This window comes from Desmodus rotundus, chromosome 1, assembly GCF_022682495.2.
Source record: "Desmodus rotundus isolate HL8 chromosome 1, HLdesRot8A.1, whole genome shotgun sequence".
Taxonomy (NCBI): Eukaryota; Metazoa; Chordata; class Mammalia; order Chiroptera; family Phyllostomidae; genus Desmodus; species Desmodus rotundus.
The window spans coordinates 120,270,305-120,290,236 of NC_071387.1; the positions used below are offsets into that span (position 1 = coordinate 120,270,305).

A 19,932-nucleotide genomic window follows, 5' to 3' on the forward strand; every position below is an offset into this window, starting at 1 on the left:
TTTTCACCGGGGCTAGCCTCCTACTTGCCCTCCTCTCCCAGCACCGAGGCCGTGACTCAGCAGGAAGGCGCGACCCAACTGGGCCGGAAGGGCGGTCCACATCGCCTCTTCTTCCTTCCCGGTCCACGCCACTGGCCAGGAGGGAGGTTTTGTGGGCTTAGGTGAGAGTTCCTAGGCCTGGCACCCGAGCTTTCTGCGTGACCCAGAAAAACTGAAGCATCTCTGCCCTTGGTTTCCCTTCTGTACCCTGGAGATAATGACAAACACCTCCCAGCTGTGGGGCTTTTTGGAGTTAGTCCGTTCAGGATGTAAATCCCTCCCCGTAGTTAGCTATCTGTGGGATCCTGACCAATCCTTCAATCCTCAAGTGTAAAATCAGAGAAGGATTCTTTTTACCTACACCTCAGGTTGCGACAGTGTTACACACTCGGGGAGGGAAAACAAAACGACTTAAGTTTCTAGGTTGGCGGCATAATTCTAATTACAATGGCCAGCTTTGACTAGCAAAACAAAAAGGACAATTTTGGAAAGCTAGTCCTGGAGGCTAAGCTATAGACAAGATATCTGGACAGTTCTGCGTAAGAAATGAGCCAGAACTTGAAAAATGGGCACAGGATGTGAATAGACATTTCTCCAAAGAAGGTATACAAATACCCAGTAAGCACTAGGAAAGTACTCAACACACTCATCAGGGAAACCAAAACAGGGAGATAACACTAACGTTAGCCACCAGAATGCGGGAATAATAAGAATTAGCAAGGATGTGGAGAATTGGAGCCCTTGTGCTTTGTAGGTGGGATTGTAAAATGGTGTAAACACTGGTAAACAGTTTGGCAGTTCCTCAAAATGTTAAACATAGAATTACCACACAGCCCAGCAATTCCACTCTTAGGTGGTATATACCCAAGAGAATTAAAAACAGGTTCTCACACAGATACATGTGCAGGAATATTCACAGCACTATTATTGATCGTAGCCAAAAGGTGGGAACAGCCCATGTCCATCAACAGATAACTGGATAAACACAATTGGTAAGTCCATACAAAGGAACACTATTCTACCATTAAAAGTAATGAAGTACTGATACCTGCCACAATCCAAACGAACCTTGAAAACATTATGCTAATAAAAAAAAGTCAGGCACAAAAGGCTGCATGTTGCATGATTCCGTGTCTATGAATTGCCTAGAACAGGCAAATCCACAGACAGAATGTAGATTAGTCCTTGCCAGGGGCTTGGGGGAGTGGGAGTGGAGAGTGACTGCTAATGGGTGTGAGAGGGTTTTTTCTGGTGGGGGTTATGAAATGTTCTGGAATTAAGATGGTGGTGGTTGCACAACACTGCAAATTTACAAAAAACTACTGAATTGTATCCTTTAAAAGATTAAACTTTAACAATACAACAGTACCCCTGAAACCTATATAATTTTATTAACCAATGTCACCCCAAAAAACTCAATAAAAAATTTAAAAAGAATTGTAAAAAGGCGTGAACTTTATAGTATGTGAATTAGATTTCAATAAAGCTGTTATTTAAAAAAAAGAAAAAGCAACGAGCACAACTGTGAGAGCCGGATGGCTTGCAAACAGGGGATGATAAGTAGGCGGGGTTGGGAGGGAGGGAGGGAGGGTCAGGGCATTGGGGTAGACCACTAGGGTTAGAGCAGAGCAAAGTCAATGAAAATTATCTGGGAGAGAGAGAGAGAGAGAGAGAGAGAGAGAGAGAGAGAGAGAGAGAGAGAGAGAGAGAGAGAGAGAGAGAGAGAGAGTATGTGTGTGTGTGAATACACAAGGGCTTTTTAGAAACAGCATATCTAGCTCTGGTCAGTGTGGCTCAGCTGGTTGGAGCATCATCCCATAGCCTGAAGGCTGCCAGTTCAATTCCTGGGCAGCGCACATGCCTGGGTTGTGGGTTCAATCCCTGTTCAATCCCTGGTCTGGGGAGCATATGGGAGGTAACCAATTGATGCTTCTCTCTCGAATTGATATCTCTCTCTCAAAAAAAAAAAAAAAAACCATCAAAAAAACAAAGGCAATGAAAAAATGTCCTCCGGTGAGGATAATTTAAAAAAACAAAAATAAAAACAGGGTATCTAGCCCTGGCTGGTGTGGCTCAGTGGATTGAGCGCTGGCTTGCAAACCAAAGGGTCACCGGTTCAATTCCAGTCAGGGCACATGCCTGGGTTGCAGGTCAGGTCCCCAGTTTGGGTGTGTGAGAGGCAACCACACATTGATGTTTCTCTACCTCTCTTTCTCCCTCCCTTCCTCTTTCTCTAAAAATAAATAAGTAATTCTTACACACAAGAAAAACAACCCAGGGTATCTAATTTTAAATTTTTCAGTTCCATGTTGGGCCTTTACTCCAAATCATCTGACATCTGGGCATCTGTACCATTTATTTTCCAATGGATTCTCATCACTCTTAGATAAAACTCCTACCATGGTGTAGAAAGCCCAGAGTGGTCTGGCACTTCCCAGCTTTTCTGACTCACTTCAGCATGACCCTCTTTGCTCCAAGCACAATGCCCTTCTCATTGGTCCTTTTGCGGGTCAGGCTAAACCCCCACTGAAGAACCTGGAATGGCCAAAAGTTCACGGCCAGCTCCCTCTTACTACTGAGGCCTGGCTCAAACCTCACCTACTCAGAGGCCTTCCCTGACCACCCAATCCCCACCACAACACTCTGCTTTATGTTTTTTATAGAACTAATCAGTAGGTCCAATTCTCTTGGCTATTGATTTATTTAATGACGTATCATCAATCTTCCCTAGAAGGTAATCTCTGTGCAGTGCAAACTGGAACCTGGTCTACATCTCTTCTTGCCCTACAGCCCTAGAGCCCAGCACGGCACTTGGCCTACCACACAGGTGCTCCAGAAGTGTCTGCTTAGGTCCTACTTGGCAAATATTATTTGAGCACTTACTCTGTGTGAGACCCTGTGTATAAAGTTGGGCACAACAGACCCAGATCCAGCCCTCCAAGGCCCCCTGGGTTAGTGGAGGGTATAGCCAAGTTAGCAGTCTCCTGAGACTCAGGGGTGAGTGCTGTCACTGGGGACGTCCAGGGTGCAGTGTGGGTTCCTAGTCCAGGTAGGGAGGGAGTGGTCTTAGTGGAGGCCTCTGGAGAAAATGAAAGCCAAGACATGAGACTAAATAGAGTTGACTGAGGGGAAGGAGGAGAGAGGGTGATGCTTATTCCAGGCAGAGAGAACAGCATGTGCAGAGGCTTGGTGGGAAGAGAGCCCAGACATTAGAGGAATTGAAAGTAGTTCAACCTGGCTAGATCCTGGCAGCAGGAGTGGGGAGGGATGATGCCGAAACATAGGCAGAGCCAGACTGTGCAGGACCTTATAAACTGAGCTAAGGAGTTGAGGAAGAGCACTGGGGGACCATAAAAGGGGTTTGAGCAGGATCAGAGTTGTAAACATTAGCTCACTGTGGTATGAGGAATGGGTTGGGGGACAGGAAGACGACAGTGAAGAAGACAGGAAGGGGTTTTAGCAGGGGAGTGGCACCATCAAACTGGTAAACACGAGACAATTCTTGTGATATGGGGACTGGGCTACAAGACAGGCAGGAAGACAGTGAAGAAGCCATGGTAGTGCTGCTGGTGAAAATGGGGTCCTTTCATGGACTCACAAGAATAGCATCCTGGGGACCCACACATGGGAGGATGTGTTAAGATTTACTGTGGTTGAAATGCAAGGCTCCCCCAAATTCCCAATGTCTCACAGCTATCTGTCCCGCCATGAAAAAAGTCCAACCTTGTCTTTATCGAGCCCAGTACAAAGACCAGTGTCCAAAAATTCTGCGCCATTTGTTTAATCCATATTGTCCCTGTCCGGCCAGCATAGTCTGTTCTCCGGCTGCACTCCGTCGCTGAACCCCACGCTTGCACCTGGAGTCCAAAATGTGGGCATGGAGAGATGTGCACAGATTCCGCAGGATTTGGGAAATACAATCAATAGGTTTTAACGGTTAATTATTTCTTGGGTGGATTGTTGGGGTTAACACCCAGGTTTCTAGTTTAAGCTAATGGTTGGTAGTGATACTTACTAAACAGGGAAATCCCGATGTAGGTGCGGGTGGCAAAATTCCGAGTGGGACAGGTTGAGTTTCAGGGGACTACAGGGTACTCAGGTCATCTTTGGATTATTCCATGGGTTTCTCAAGGGCAAAAGCCCTGTTTTATTTAGCTGTGGGCTCCCAATTCCACTAAGCCCTTACACATAGAACACCAAAAGTGCTGAATAAAGACCGCGACCAGAACGAGCCTTTACTGGCTGGAAAACAGGTTTCAGGTAACCCCGGAGGAAGGTCTCGGTCAGCACGGGCTAGATTAGGCTGCTCTGATAAACAGCCCCCACTTTTGGTAGTTTAAAACGGCAAAGATTTATTTCTCACTCACTTTCTATGTCCATCTTGAGTCAATGAAGACTTTGCTCCAGGTGGCACTCACTTAGGGGCACAGGTGATGGAGCCTCCATCTCCTGGAAGGTCACGGGTCACCCTGAAGAAAGGGAACTTGGCAATTGTATTGGATTCTTGAAGGCTTCTGCCTGGGGAGACACTTCCACTCACATTTCATTGGCCAAAGCATGTCATAGGGCCACACCTCACTTCAAGAGGGCAGGGAAATGCAAAGCTACCATGTGCCAGGAAGGGGAAGAACCTGATACGTTGGTGACCAATATTAGTAGGCATCAGGAATCTGAGGTTCTAGTCCTGGCTCCACTGTACAAACCTGGACAAGTCATTTCTCCTCTCTGAGCCTCGGTTTTCCCTGTCAGTAAGAAGGGACGATGCTACTTCCCTCACAGAGCTGCTGTGAGAGTCAAATGAGAGATCATCAAGAAAAGCACTTGGTCTAGATGGGAAAGGGGACCCAAGGGGCGGGAAGCTGTGACATTTCCGACAAAGGAGAGGCGTATTCAAACGTGGGTTTGGCTGGAGTGGCTGTGACCACAAGCTAAGCAGCATCTGAGTATACTGGGCTCAGATCCGGGTGCTGTGGGGTGGCCAGGGCATCCCTGTCCAACTCCCTGAATTCTTAAGCATTTTCATTCCTTTTTCCCTTTAGCCCTCATCTCTCCAATGACATGGTAGGTCTCAGAGAGCTCCCTAACGAATGGAGACAAAGCCATTACTGCCAAGAACAGATGGAGTTTGGAGCGCAAGTGTCTGCCCCCCTCTTGGCTGGGAGCCAGAACCCAGGTTTAGAGCCTGTGGGAGGCAAAAGAATGGCCCCTCAAAGATGTCCACATCCTGATCCCTGGAGCTCCTGAATGTGCTACTTTGCATGGCTAAAGGAATTATGCAGATGTAATTTAATTAAAGACCTTGAGATGGAGAGATGATCCTGGATTATCCAGGCGGGTCTAACATAATCACAAGAAACTGAGGATGGAAGAGGGAGGCAGAAGAATCAGGAGAGGAGGTCGAGATGGCAGGAGCGGCAGTCAGAATGATGTAATTGCTGGCTGGAAGGAAGTCCTGAGCAGGCACGGAATGCAGGCTGCCTCTAGAAGCTGGAAAAGGTAAGGAAACAGATTCTTCCCTAGAGCCTCCAGAAAGAACACGACTCCACAGACACCTTGAACTTAGCCTATTTCAGACTAGTGAACTCAAGAACTGTAAGATAATCAATTTGTGTTGTTTTTAGCCACTAAGTTTGTGGTCCTTTGGTACAGCGGCCATAGGAAACTAATGCAGAGCCTGCAGGCTGGACCTGGAGGGCAGAGGCTTGACGCCAGACAGTTGTTACTAGCAAGACCTCAGGTCCGAGATAAGCTCTGGCAGGATCCCCCACTTCTCTCTGCTCCTGGAACTGCAAGTAAGGTCCCCCAAAAGCAGCCTCTGAGGAAGCCCCAGTGCTGTTTTACTCTCCCTTATCTGCCTTCCTGCCTGTCTCCTCTCAATTTTTTCTGTTCTAGTAACTCTACCACCTTGCTATGTGGCCTTGAGCAGACAGACCCCTTCCTTTTGCAGGACCTAGATATTTCTATATGTAAAAGGAAAGCAGGGATGGGCTAGGAGACCTTCTAGAGTCTTTCCAGGCCTGACACTGTGAGTCAGCATTTCCAGGATGTGATGGGCCTTCAGAGAACTCTCTGATGTTGCTGTTGAACCGCCCTCCAACCTCAAGCCTTCAGAGAGTCCTCACCAGAGTCTCTCCTGCTGCCACAAACAATGTACTTGTGCCCAAACACTGACCTCAGTTAAAAGACAGGGGGAACAATGTTTTATTGACTTGGCACCTATGAACGGGTGGCTATAGGCCTCCACGGTTCTTTGCTTTTGCAAGTGGAGGCTCTGTGGTGGGAGCAGCAAAAATCAGAGCTGCTGGTTCCAGCTGCAGGGAGGGGCCACTGTCCCACTTTGGCCCCTCCAGTCCCCTTGTCCAGTCGAGCACCATCTGAGTCCGGGCCCTCACAGAGCAGGCAGGCAACAACCCAGGTTCCTCTACAGCCCCAGGCAGGCTAAGGTAAAAGCTCCAGGCCTCTCCTGCCTTCCCTCTTCTTGGGGATCCCAAGGGTGGGGGAAGGGAGGTACCCCATTTTCAGAGAGGCCCTGAACCTCATGGACTGGGTTCCAGGAAGGCAGGATCAGGGGTGTTGTAACTGGAGCCCCACCAAAGAGGAGAGTTAGAAGTCATTCCCTACCCCCAATTTTCTGTTTTGGCTGAGCAGAAAGTGGGAGCTTTCATTGAATTGGGCCCACAACACTTGACAACAGGTGAGGTCACACAGTAAGTTCATGGGATAGAGCCCGGCAGCCCTGAGCATGAACACACCATCAGGGCAGGCTCTCTCCCAGGCAAGGGGAGGGAAGGGCTGAGTGAACTGTAGTTGACACAAGAGGAAGGAAGGCTTCCTGGAGACGGAAGAGCAGGCCACAGTAAGTTTCCAGAAAAAGTGGTCTGCAGAGCAGGCTGGGTCACAATGGCCGGCACAGGACACTGGCATCCTCGCTGTGGTCACAGTTGTGGGCGTCCCAGCGGATATGAGAGCAGAGCAGAAGGGCACTCTCATCTCCACGGCACTTGACATTGTCCAGGAGGATAGGGCCTCGGCCTGGGCCAAAGTGGGCCTCTCCAGGAGCTGCCAGAGCCTGGCCACAGCCTAGCTGGTGACACAGGACACCAGCTGCCCGCAGGTCCCAAGCATCATCACAAATAGTGCCCCACCGCTGTCCTAGGAAGAGCTCTACACGCCCCTCACATCGGTGGCCTCCATTGACCAGACGTAGGTGCCCTGTAGGGGGACAAGGCTGAGATTTGGAAGGTGCTGGCCTGTGCTAGGCCACTCCCAAGCAAGGCCAGAGGAGGGGTAGAAGAGGCAAAGGGTACTGGTCTGAGACACAGCACTGTCCTGGAAGCCATCAGACCAGGGCAGCCAGATGAGATTTAAATAGGATGCACATCAGTCCAGACTCAGTCTCCAGATGAAAGAACATGTACAGGCCTTTGCAGGGTGCTCTGAGCATGTTAGGTTCCATGTCTGCTCTCTCCTTAGTCCTCCCAGTACTTCGGTCCCAGGGCTACTCTCTGGAGACTGTGATTGTATCCTCTGAAGTCATCATTGCCTTGTCTCACCCTTCCCGCCAGCTCCCCCAGCTAAAGTGTTAATTCTTTCATTTCTCTCCTTAGGGAAGGAACCTTATCCCCTCATTTTGATTCCATTTCTATAAATTTCTAGATTCCTCTAGCTTAAAACCCACCTCCCTCTTTCTGGACATCATCTCTCTATTAATGAGACCTGAGACTAGCACAAAAGGACAAACGTTCCAGGACATGGTACAAATCTGCTGAGCTATATAAACCCAGGTTGTGACCTCCCCCGATTCTGGTCCTTACTATCCTGATGCCTCCATCTCCCTCTTGGGGGTTGTGGGCACCTACCGTCCCTGGGCCGAGGAGTGGGAACTCGGGTGGTCTCAGAACCATCCTGCTGGACTTGTAGTCCTAGCTCCTCCGGGCCTGGATCAGCAAAGACAAAGAGGTGGCTGTAACACTGAGGAACAAATTCCGAGAGGCCAAGTCACAACCTACCCTTGCAAGGGAAGCCTGATTTAGGGATAAAGGGCTTCACAGGGCCCTGAAGGATAACTGCTCCTTGCCCCTTGGATCAGAAATGGTGATCATGTTTCTTTCACCGAGGCCCAAAGCAGAATCCTTTGTAGCCTACACTTTGTGGCCAAGGCTACTAGGCCTGGGGCACCAAACCAGGGCGAAGATATCAATTCCTACACCAAGCAATAACTAGAATTTTAAAATGTGTAAGACTCCTTTCCATTTATTCCACCCACAGCTCCCGAAAGCTGATCAACTGTCCATTTATTAGAGCTTTGCGGGTCCTTAACTCAGCAGAGCAATAGCGCCCCGGCCCCGCCCTTTATAGACTTTGAGAATTTATCCATGGTCTCTTGTCTCTCACCTCATGCCCCGCCCTTCATTGCTGCAGGACGCGCAATCTCCCCGGACCGCGTCCCACACCCTCTAAGCAGAGGGCGCTCCCTTCCTACCCCGCCCATGCCGTGCAGCTGCTGAGTGCGTTGATGGACGGGCTCCGCCTCTCTGCGGAGTGCGCGTCAGCTCCGGCCCCGCCCACGTGGCAGAACCGCAGAAAGTCCTCACGCACAGCCCCTTCCATTACTCGACAGATTCCACCCCGCCCGTGCCGCAGTGCGTGCCTACGTGCAGCCTCGCTCATTTCTCAGATCCCGCTTTGCCCCGCCCAAGGCTCCATACGCACTCGCGCACGCCCACGCTGCTGTGGGTGCCAGCGCGTGGCCCCGCCCATTTCTCAAATCCCGCTTTATCCCGTCCTCAACGCAGTAGGTGCCTGCGCATGTCCCCGCCCATGCTGCGCTTCCCGGCCTGCCCAGTAGTTTCGGTCCGTGCGTGGTCCCGCAGCGACCTCACCTGAGCAGAGCGCTCCCGCATCCTCGTGGTGGCCACAGTTGTGCTGACCCCAACCCAGGTGGAAGCAGTCGCTCAGGCGGGCTTCTGTGCCCGCGCAGCCAACGTTGTCCAGCAGCACTGGGCCGCGGCCGTAGCCAAAGTGTCCGAGGCCCGTGGCGCCCAGCGCAGGCCCGCATCCCGCTTCGCGGCAGGCCACGCGCGCATCCGCGAAATCCCAGTCATCGTCGCACACGGTGCCCCAGCCCCCGGCGTACATAACCTCCACGCGGCCGCGGCACGGCCCCGGGCCGCCCACCAGCCGCAGCCGCCTGCCTGCGGGGCGCACAGGCCCGCGGCCAGAGGGGCTGGGCTGGAGCCACCTGCTCCCTGGTGGTGCCCCAGCCCCATCGTTTCCCACCCACCGTGGAATCCCTGCTCTGCCACTTACTTTTTTTCCCCGCGGCCCAGGAGGCAGTGGTGAACAGTGCTGTCTCTCTGGAAGGGAGGGCACCAAGTCTTGTAGCTGCGGAGAGAGGGCGTCTAGATAGAGCATTTGAAGAGGCGGCCTCCTGGCCTACAGCAGGCACCAGGTCTCCTACTGAGATCTCCCAACTGTGCCACACATGTCCCCCACATTCGGCTTGAACTCACCATGTTGATTGGTGGGTCCTCAGTCAGGAAATTTGATTGGAATGAACCAAACACTGCTTCCAGGCATTATCCTAATTTCAACCCCAATGATAGTTTCAGACCTAATTTTCAAATACACTTCTTCATTCTGCCTTAATCTGAACCCTCCCACAAGGCCTCTCAATTCCCAAGCTCAGCACCAACCCAAATTTTACTTGAGAGCTTTGAAGAAACCTCTTACTACCTTTTCCCACCTTACTGAACTTTTCAGAGGTCTGGATTTCATCCCTGCTCTATCTGCTCCTCTGTTCTCTCACCCATCTATCTCTACCATCTAGCCAAGAGCTCTGGCCTTCTAGTCAGGGTCCCCTTCCTATGGATCCAAATAGCCTTCTCAATTCCCAGCCCTACCCACCTTGCCCCCACCGTTCTAGCCTGGAGGCTAGCAGGCTTGGGCTGGGCTCCTTACCCTCTGGCTCTGTGTGCCAGGCCCAGTCCTCTCTTGTGGCTGAGGGTGGTAGTGCTGTGAGAGTCGGGGGGCCTAGAACTAGAGCAGGAGAGAAGGGAGCAGGGTCAGAGGCTAAGGTTCTGGTTCCTGGTCAGCCTTGGGCTGTCAGGAGGACAGAGGGTTTCTCTGGAGAAGACAACAAATGCCACTTGTAGAGCTGGGAGCTTAGCCCCAGCTGGGGCCCAGGAGGTCTGCCCCACTTTGACAGTGGTTGTGATTCACATGTTGTGCAGGTGTCCACATCACGGTTTATACAGAACTTCCAAAGACATGCTTTCCTTTCTCTCCCACATTCTCAGAAATCCCATGTGTGTCCAAAATGGGGGAGAGAGAGGACTTATCCACAGGGGAGGGCCATCCACAGTCCCGAAAGTCTTGCAGAACAAGATCATTATCCCCATCCCACAGATAAACTAGGACTAGAGAGGGCAAGGGGCACGCCTGACACCATGCAGCAAGGTTAGCTGCGACTTTGACAGGTCTCCCTGCGTGGCCATGGGTATGGCTCTGCCTCACTGGGCCCCAACTTTATTGTCTATAACCTGGAAATGATGGCCCCTGGTTTGCTGTGAGGCATGGGTCAGCATTTTATATCTTGTATAGAGTGGAATCCATCTGTGAAGTGCCATTATTGGCCCTACTATTCGTATTTGCTCAGAAAACCTCTCAAAATGGACATGGGCAAGGCGGGGGGAAATAAAGAGCATCAGGAGTGAAGAGGGCTGTGCTAGCTACTTCTAGGGACATACCTGGGCTACAATGGAGTATTTCTGAGGCAATTTTAGAGTTCTGTTATTCTGAAGTATTCCATGAAGAGAACTTAAAACATGCTCGAAAACTCTGCAGGCATTCTTGGGGTACTGCTATAATTCTGGAGTATTGGTAGAGCAATACTGTAGTAGTATACAGCTGTGGAGCTCACCACAAAGAGTACTGGGGTTTTCTGAGGCACTTCCAGAGCAGTACTGAGATATTAAAAGTAATTTCGGGGCCTTCCCTGGATTACTCTGGGAAGCACCCAGGCAGCCACCAACGCACTCCCCGCCCAAGCCCCACTCAGCCTCCGCCTGCGTCAGGGCACAGCCTGGTCCCTCCCACCGGCCCCGCCCCGCTTCCGGAGCCCGCACCTGCGCATATCGCTCCAGCGTCCTCGTGGTGGCCGCAGTTGTGCACACCCCAGCCCAGGCTCAGGCAGGCGGCCAGGCGGGGTTCGCCACCTTCACAGTGCACGTTGTCTAGCATGATGTGTCCCGTGCCATAGCCGAAGAAGGCGTTAGTGGTGGCGGCCAGTGCCTCCCCGCAGCCCAGCTGGCGGCAGACCACGGTAGCATCTGGCAGTCCCCAGTCATCGTCGCACACGGTGCCCCACAGGCCGCTATGCAGGATCTCCACTCGACCCTGACAAGGGCCCGCGCCTCCAACCAGGCGCACACTGCCCTCACCTGGTGAGGTTGGGACGGGGAGGGGGCAAGGAGCAAATCCCACAGGACTCTGTCTCCCATCCCCTCCTAATCCAACGCACTTCTGTAATGCCCTAGGCCCGCCCCAGGCCCGCCGCATGCCCACCCCATACCCACCCCATACTCACCCCATACCCACATACCCACAGCGCATGGTGCCCCAGGACCCAAAACCCTGGAGGAAGTACTAACTCACCCCCAAGGCACTGTCTCCTCACAGTCCTGATTCGGGTGGTTTGTGGGGTCAGAGGACAGATTGGCTTTGACTGTCACTTCCTGCCTAAAAACAACCCTCCCTGCCCTTGTCCACGCTCTCCTAAGCGACTAGGTTGTGCTGCTTCCTCATTTAAGACCATAGTGAAAGCCTTCCCACCTTCCCAGGTGAAGCACCAAGGACTGTTCTTCCAGCAAGCCCTGCCTGATCTCTGATGGGTCGGATCCTCTTCCTCTTCTGGACTTCCTGGTCCATTTATCTCTTCCTTTTTGGGGTTACTTTTCATTTTCTTGTTCTACATTATTATCAGCATTGCTGTGCATATCTGACTTTCCCATTAGATTAAGATCCAGTGCTCACCTCTCTCACTCTCTCCAACCTGGTGCTGACTGTTTTTTAATCATTCCACAGGAATGAATACTCTTTCCCTATCCAGGTGAGCTGCTTGAGGGGGTACAGGGGGCCTGGTGGGGAGGGGGAATGACCAAACTCAACCATCAGTAATCCCTCTCTTTCTGTCTAGGGCAGGTATTGGAGACTATTCTCTGGGTCCCTCTCCTGAGATCCAGGTGGGCATGGACATTGCCCTTACTTACCATTCCCATTCCTGGGAGTTGTAGGGGGCACCGTACTGGTTAACACTTTCTTTGTTGGGCGCCGCGTGGGCAAGAATTCTGGAATGGAAGGGAGGGGGACAAATGGACCTTTCTGGTTTTCATCGTCACACTCACAAGTATATGAGTGACAGGGTGTGGACCCCTAAAGTACCTGCGCCCAGGGTCCCTGGCCGCGCAAAGGATCAGAGCCAGGGGTACGAGAGGTAAAAGGGTCCTCTGCGTCCAGAAAGCAGTAGTTCTAGAGGAGTTCTTTCAGTTCTTAAAAGCAGCATCGCATTGCTTGAGAAAGGTACATTTTCAGGCCGCCCCCCCCAGATCTGCAGAATCAGAAACTCTGGGATGGGGCTACCATCGGAGCCGTCTGGGGGATTTCCTTAAAAATTAAAACCACTGCTCCCCAGATCAAAGCCTGTCAGAGATTTCCGCTGCAACTCTATGCCAAGTGGACCTACAGCTAGTGTTGAGCCCGATCATCTGGTTTTAAAAGTGAGAAGGGGGCTTTGCTGGAACAGCCCGAGCCCTACATGGAAGGCGTAATGCTGGGTTTTGACCAAGGTCACACAATGAGCCAGAAGGACCACTGTGGCCCAGGGCTTCTGACAGCCAGCCTGGGGCTCTTCCCCAGCACCATGCAATGCAGCCACTGGCTTGGTCTTCTACATGGAACAGTGTTACTGCTGGGAAATCCCTTCATTTATCTAACCTTTAGCCCTGCTGCCTGACAGAGTCTGTCTGCCCTCCCAGGTCACAGGGGTCTGCTCACCATCACACAGGACAGCCACATCCTCATAGTGAAAGCAGTTGTGGACTCCCCAGCCTCGGCTGCCGCACTCGCTCAGAGCAGCTTCCTGCCCCCGGCAGTCCACGTTGTCCAGCAGGATGGGGCCTCGGCCCTGACCAAAGGCAAGGGGCCGCGGCACGGGCAGTGCCAGGCCGCAGCCTAGCTGACGACATACCACATTGGCGTCTACCACGTCCCAGTCGTCGTCACAGACGCTGCCCCAGGAGCCACCATGCAGGACCTCCAGGCGACCCCGGCAGCGGCTCGGACCCCCCACCAGCCTCAGTTCTGTGGAGAGGGTTGAGCTGGCACCAGGGGCATCCCTGGATCCAACCTCCAGGACGCCCTATCTTTCCACGAAGCTATGGGAGGCTTGGGATCAGTCCCTTCTAGGTCTTATTTCTCCCTTTCTATGAAATGGTGAGACTGGCGCAATCCCTTTTGGGGCATCTAAAATAATGAAGGTCTTCTCTCTGAGCATCTGAGAACCTGGGGTCAGGACGGGGGTGGGGGAAGAAGGAGCAGGGGCACCTACCTGGAAAGGGCAGTGGGGTGGGCTGTAGGGCACTGGCTGAAACAGAGGGAGGAGAGCATTGGCCCCTCTCCCCCCTCCCTTTGCTGCGTGGCCCTGGGAACACAGCCTCCCCTCCCACCACGACTCTTACCATCACCCCCTCCTCTTCACTACCCTCGCTTTCCCAGTCTCATCTTCTCAGTTCCCTGACGGTCCCGGTTAGTCTCCTTGCTTCATCCCTCTCCTATTAGCCCACAGGCCACCCCAGAGAGATCTGCCTAAGACAGAGTTGTTTACCCCACTCCACTGCTAAATTTCTCAAAGACTCCCCATTTCTTATAGGAGTCCCAGCCCTTGAGCTTTCTCTACAAAGCCTTCTGGTATCTCCTGACCAGCTTCGCATTACTTCTTAATGTGCCGTCAATCTTGTCTGCAGGACTTTAACCACGCAGTCTCCACTGCTTGAACAGTTCTGGCCAGTCCTGCTCGCTGCAGCCCCTTAGAGCCTTCGAGACCCTGCTTGGAGCCCCCTCCTCCATAAAGCCTTCCTGGAGCGCTCAGCTAAAAGTGCTCTCTACTCCCTCTGAATCCCTGGGCACCATATCCATGCCTTTCCGGACTGTCTGCCTGCAGATGTGTCCATGCCTGCCTCATCCTGACGTCTCCCAGAGCCCTCTGCCCACAGCCTGTTACTCAGTAGCTCTGCCTTAAGTGTACAAACTAGTTTGGGAATTCATTATGATTTCTCCCAAAAGCTTTACCTAGATGGGTCCTTCTGCCTCAGCTCTCATGTATGTACATGCCAGGCACTGTGCTCACTGCTTTATGTGGCCTGGTTCACTTAATCCAGGGGTATCAAACTCATGGTCACCGGGGGCCACATCAGCCTCGCGGTTGCCTTCAAAGGGCCGAATGTAATTTTAGGACCGTATAAATGTGACTACTCCTTAACAGTTAAGCGAGAGCTCGGCGCCACCGCCAGGTAGAAACAAGGTGCCGGCCGGAAAAAATAAAGTGGAGGGCGGATTTGGCCCTCGGGCCTTGTGTTTGCTACCTGTGACTTAATCGTTAGGACAACTTATAAGAGAGGTAGGATTTTGCAGATGGGGAAACTTCAGGTTTAGTGAGGTTAGGCAACTTGCTCAAGGTCACACGACAAAGGGTAGAACTGGTATTCCAACCAAAATAGCCACACTCTTCTTCACCATGCCATCCTGAGTATACATGGCCTGGGAGGTGGGGAGGAAGCAAGGACACTGGCCTAGCATGGGCAATGAAAACTCCACGATAGCCCACTTGTGCACAGAGGATTGTGTAGACACTTTCACGTACGTCATCTCAGAGAATCTTACAACAATTCTCCGAGACGTGCGCTAAGGAACCCATTTTACAGATGAAGAAACTGAGACTTGGTTTCTTCTTTTTTAAGTTAGGATAGTCCCTAGGTCATTTGATTCCATCTATTCTATCAGCTGCCTTTCCAACAGCCATAGGTGAGCCCACCCCCTTTCCCTCCTTCCCTATTTCCAACGTCCCTTAACTGCCCATACTCTGTGCATGCCCATCCCTCATCTCTAGCACTGAGCCCTCCATTTCCCCAACTCAGACACTTAGCTCTCATCAACCCTGGAATAATGTCGGAGCTGGAAAGAATGTTGGAAACCACCTCACTTACAAACCACCTCCCACTATAATTTCAGAGCTGGGAAAATAGAGCCAGAAAGGGAAATGGTTGGGGGTTAGGGGGACAGCACTCACCCAGTGGCAAGAGGAGAAGGAAGGATAGGGCTGGGGGGATGGGTGCAAGGGCTGTACTCCTGTCTCCAGGCCTCCACCCCCTGCTCTGATCTGACTGGGGACCAATTTGAATTTCTGCTTCCTGGTGTGTCCAGCCAGTCAGTGGGCTTTCTGATGGTTCCATCATGGAGCTGGGGGAGAAGTCACAGCAGGAACATCTGGAATTAAAAATCCCAAGTCACTTCTTTCAGCTGGAAAGGCCCAGTGAGAGCTTCAGTTGGCAAAGTGACATTTCCCTCTGGGTTTGGCATTCTGAGTGGAGGCAGCAGGAGCAACAGCTGGGAGATGAGAAGGAAGGGAGCACAGATGGAAGCTAATGAGGAGTTAGGTCCGGCTGGAGTAGACAGCACGTGAAGGCGGATGGTGGGAGATGAGATTGGAGGGTTGTCTGGGCCCAAACCCAGACAGGCCACGCAGCTGGGCCCAGGGCTGAGTGTATTCTCCAGGTCAGCTCACCCCAGAGAGTGGTGTGGTGCCCCTGGTGCAACCCACATACATTTAGGGGGAGGTAGATGAATACTTATTGTTTTATTTTCATTGCTTTTTTTTTTCAATGCCTTCTATTTGTGGCAAAGAATCCTGGCTTTCCATTTATTAGAAACGATATAAAGTTACTCTTTAAAGTTAATTTAATTCAGAAGAAATGAGTTAATTAAAGAAAAAAAACATCAAGGAAATATAGTTCCCAAGACTCACAAATATGCAAAGATGGTGAAGGGCTGGGAGAGCAAATGCCCTTTGGGATGCTCTGCCTTTTGGGGATGGGAAGCCCTTGAGGATTTTGTTGTTAAATGTTGGATTGAGATATACAAATAAAAAAGTACTTAAATCTTAAGTGTAGAACTCAGTGCATATTCACACTGTGTTACCAGCATCCCAGAAGCACTCCCGTGGTCACTTCCCTCACAGACTCAATGGGGATGGGGGGTGGCGGGGGGAGAACTGGTATTCCAACAAGCTCTCCCCCTCACGGGAGAGGTGGTTTGCTGGAATAGGGGACGGCTCTTTTTGGGATATATTGAGATTGCAGGGACACAGTGGTCCGGTGGTCCTTGCAGCGCTCCCCACCCCGTCTCTCCCTGGCTGTGCCTCGGCCCTGGCATACAAAGAGTCTGGCTGGGGAGAGGATGAAAACCTATCTGGATGTGGGCATGGGGTTTTCAATACCCCATTCATGGGGCCCAGGACAGCCCCCAGTGGAATAATCAGCTTTTGTCTTCCCTTTGCCTGGCCTGGAGACAGCTGGGAGATGGGAGTTGAGAGATGTGAGGAGGGGGAGCCACGGTACAATCTTTGCTAAGGGGATCCCTAGCGATCTGAGTCTATCCCACCTCCCTTCTCCTGGGCCTCAGGCCACCAAACTCTCAGGCTGCTGGGACACTGGCCCACAGGTCATGTCAGCCCTTACTATGTGAGCATGGGGACACCAGCTTCCAGGGAACATGGCTGGGAATCTTCAAGTCTCCCCACTGTATCTCCTGTCACCCCAGCCCAGGGGTGAGGGACAAGACTCTTGATCCTGGTCCCTACTGACCTCAAGTCCCAGCTGACCCAAGAGCTCCCAGTGGGCCTCTGGAAGCCTGCCTACCTCCAACTCCAAACTTGGTCCCAAGTCTGCTCCTCCCCCACTCCTTGGGAAACTTGGTCAAAGCAAGGCTTAACTGTTCCTTGGCCTCTTTGAACTTGGCTTTCAAAAGCACTCCTGCTCCCTCCCCACCCTTCATGAGTGCACCTGTTGCCCTGAATGGTCCCTTTAAGTGTGCGGGGAGGCAGTAGAACACAATGGTGAGAAGCATCGGCTCCACCAACCACTAGCTGCGTGACCTTACCTTGCTAAGTAAGCCTCACTGTTCTCATTTGTAAATGGGGTTAGTAATACACTTACCTCTAACAGTTGTTGCTAGGTTAAATAAGTTAAAGTTTATAAAAGGTTTAGCCTAGTGCCTGACCCACCATTAGTTTGGTAGCTATTATTACTATTACTATCTCCCCATCTAGACTGTGAACACTTAATGGCAGGGACCAGATCTTATTCGATAGTAGCACCTGGCCCAGGTGGGTACTCAAGAAATGTTTTCTGAATGACTGGATGAAGTTTAGTGCCGCAGAATCATGGAACGAAGCGGTCAGAAGGGACCTGGGAGATCGTCAAAGACAACTTCACATCTAACCAGTGGAAAACATATCACACAGACACACACACACACCAGCAAAAGTGAATGATTCATACCTGGGGGAATGTTCTGGGCTCTTTCTGTCCCTTCTTCAATAGTCAATCCAAGGTCAAATCACTTTCTCTGCCCCCAGAAGTTTAGGAGGGGGTAGGATCTCCCAAATGCAAATCAACACAGATCTTCCTTCTTTTCTTTCCAAAGCTGGAAGGTAAGCAGAAGCAAAATCTCTGTCCATGGAGCTGGCTGGTGGCCCCAGCCTGTCCTCACCCGACCTTAGGGGCAGAAGGATGGATGCAAAGGGAGAGTGGAGGCAGCCTGCACAGTCTGGAGCAGCCCCAGAGAAAGGGCACCCAAGCAGAGGAGGAGCTATAAGGGTAGGGGGCCGGCTTGGATCTCAGGGCCAGGCAACCCCTCCTCTCCCTTCCTCCCCCCCTACTCCAGGACTCAGGTTTCAGAAAGGCCTGGATAGGTCTCCACCCCTCTGCAGGGCAGCCAAGCATCCCTGATCTCCTGTGACGGGATGGCCCTGATTCAACCCCTTAGTCCTGTTGCCTGGGGAGTCCCTTTGACCATGCCCTGACCCACGTCCCACCCAGGGGTTTGGAAATGCGGTCACAGGAGCCAGAGTGGTGGGCTTTCCATGTAGTTAGGGCCTCTGATTTTGCTGATGATTTTACCTTATTGTGGTTCCTCTTGAGTTCTGGTACCTTTTGGGCTTTGGTAGTTATAGGTGACACAAAGTGGCATGTGACTTATTCTATAGTTTATAGCTTCAGTAAAATTCTGTGCTGGAATTCTGCACCTTCTGGCTGGAACCACAGAGCTAGAGACCCCATGGGGCAGTTCCCAGACCTGACCATGCATCCCATCTCCCCCAGGGACACTTTAAAAATATATACAGATTATTGTCCCCACCACTACTGCCCCAGAGATTCCGAACCAGCAGTTCAGGCATGGGCTCCCCCTGAAAGTGCGTTTCTGAAAAGCCTCTGAGTCTCAAACATGTTTGGGGACCAGGGGTCTAGCTGAAGCTGTTCATGGTGCAGGTGGGAAGACCAAGACCAACAGCGGAGAATGGAGACACAGCCCATGCACCTTGTGGGACTTAGTTTCCTGTCTCTCAGACCTCATCTTGCTTCCTGCTTTTCAGAAAAAAAAAAAACTCTCTGATGGGAAGTCTGCCATCATCCTACTCCCATCCCTCCTTCCCTCCTGCCTCTTCCTTCCTCCTCTGGACCGAGGATCCACTCCCCCTCAGTCCAGACCCCATCTCCTTCTGCCTTCTCAGGGACCTCCCTCTCTCCATCTGGGTGCCTTTTCGCTTCCCTAGTCAGCTGCTCTTTCCCAACTGGATTCTTTGCTTTGAGCTTCTAAGCATACTCTGCTCTCTATCATAACAAGCAAATAACAGTAAACCCTTTCAACCTGTGTCGGTTGGGTCTTCAGGGGAGAAATGTCCAGGTGATGGTATCCCGCTCATGCTCTGTCACTGACTGGGAGATGCCTGAGAAGGGTGTGGCCTTGGATCAAATGCCCACAGCACATCAGGAGGGTGCTGGACTGGAGGCTGTCAGCTGACTGAATTCCACACAGATCATCAGCAAGTTCTTCCTCGAGGGCAGATCTGCTCAGCGCATGGGCAAGGCTGCCGCTGGACTCCACACCCCCTCCTCCTGCGAGTGCCCACCCCTCTCCTCCCCATCACCGCCAAACTTCTCTGAAGAGCTGTCTGCACACGCACCTGCACCTCCGTTTCCTTGCCTCCCGCTCACTGCTCAGCTTGCTCCAGTCTGCCTTCTGTCCTCACCGCTCAATTGAGGCACCTCTCCCTAAGGTCACCAGTGACCTTCTTGTCATGAGATTCAAGGAACTAGTTTCATTCCTTGTTTTAGTTGGAATATGAGTTCTGATATGGTAACAGAGAGCACTTGTAGTCATCAGTTTTTTGCTGTGATACCTGCAAAACAAATGCCCCCTAAGCTGCAATGGTTTAAAGCAGTGATTTTTCAGCCGGTGTGCCACAGCATTTTTTTAAAAATGCAATATCTGACTATTCAGTTAGGGGAACTGACCTCTTCTCCCTTAGACTGTCAAATAAAAAAATGACAACAGCCAACACAACAATAGTTGTCCGGTGTGAATAAATCAGAATTATATCTATTTTTTGTCATATCGGCAAAAAATATAATATATTTTTTGGAGTGCCACAGAATTTTAGTAACTAGTTTATGTGTGCCGTGAGATGAAAAAGGTTGAAAATCACTGGCTTCAAGCAACAATCACTTTCCTCCCATGGCTCTGCACGTTGGCTGTGATGACTGTTTCAGGCTGTGAGCT

At 51.6% G+C, this 19,932-nt stretch overlaps 1 protein-coding gene across 4 annotated transcripts; it reads right to left on the bottom strand.

Annotated features, from left to right (window-relative positions):
- Window positions 1-1,805: 1,805 nt before the first annotated feature.
- On the bottom strand, window positions 1,806-19,395 carry SSC4D (scavenger receptor cysteine rich family member with 4 domains). 4 transcript variants are annotated; one of them, XM_053930246.1, is made up of 13 exons: window positions 19,021-19,187; window positions 18,273-18,310; window positions 17,652-17,796; window positions 15,383-15,579; window positions 13,646-13,681; window positions 13,093-13,398; window positions 12,309-12,386; window positions 11,166-11,480; window positions 10,000-10,077; window positions 9,349-9,423; window positions 8,922-9,233; window positions 7,899-7,976; window positions 5,757-7,251 (listed from the first exon to the last, which is right to left on the bottom strand). In XM_053930246.1, the coding sequence occupies exons 4-13, from the start codon at window positions 15,546-15,548 to the stop codon at window positions 6,935-6,937; spliced, it is 1,761 nt and encodes a 586-aa protein (XP_053786221.1). In that variant the 5' UTR covers window positions 15,549-15,579; window positions 17,652-17,796; window positions 18,273-18,310; window positions 19,021-19,187; the 3' UTR covers window positions 5,757-6,934. The 4 variants fall into 4 exon arrangements, with proteins under 4 accessions (XP_053786230.1, XP_053786221.1, XP_053786225.1 ...); XM_053930255.2 differs by lacking the exons at window positions 5,757-7,251; window positions 19,021-19,187 and adding an exon at window positions 1,806-5,526 and having other exon boundaries at window positions 18,273-18,440; XM_053930250.1 differs by lacking the exons at window positions 18,273-18,310; window positions 19,021-19,187 and adding an exon at window positions 19,337-19,395.
- Between the last annotated feature and the right edge of the window lie 537 nt (window positions 19,396-19,932).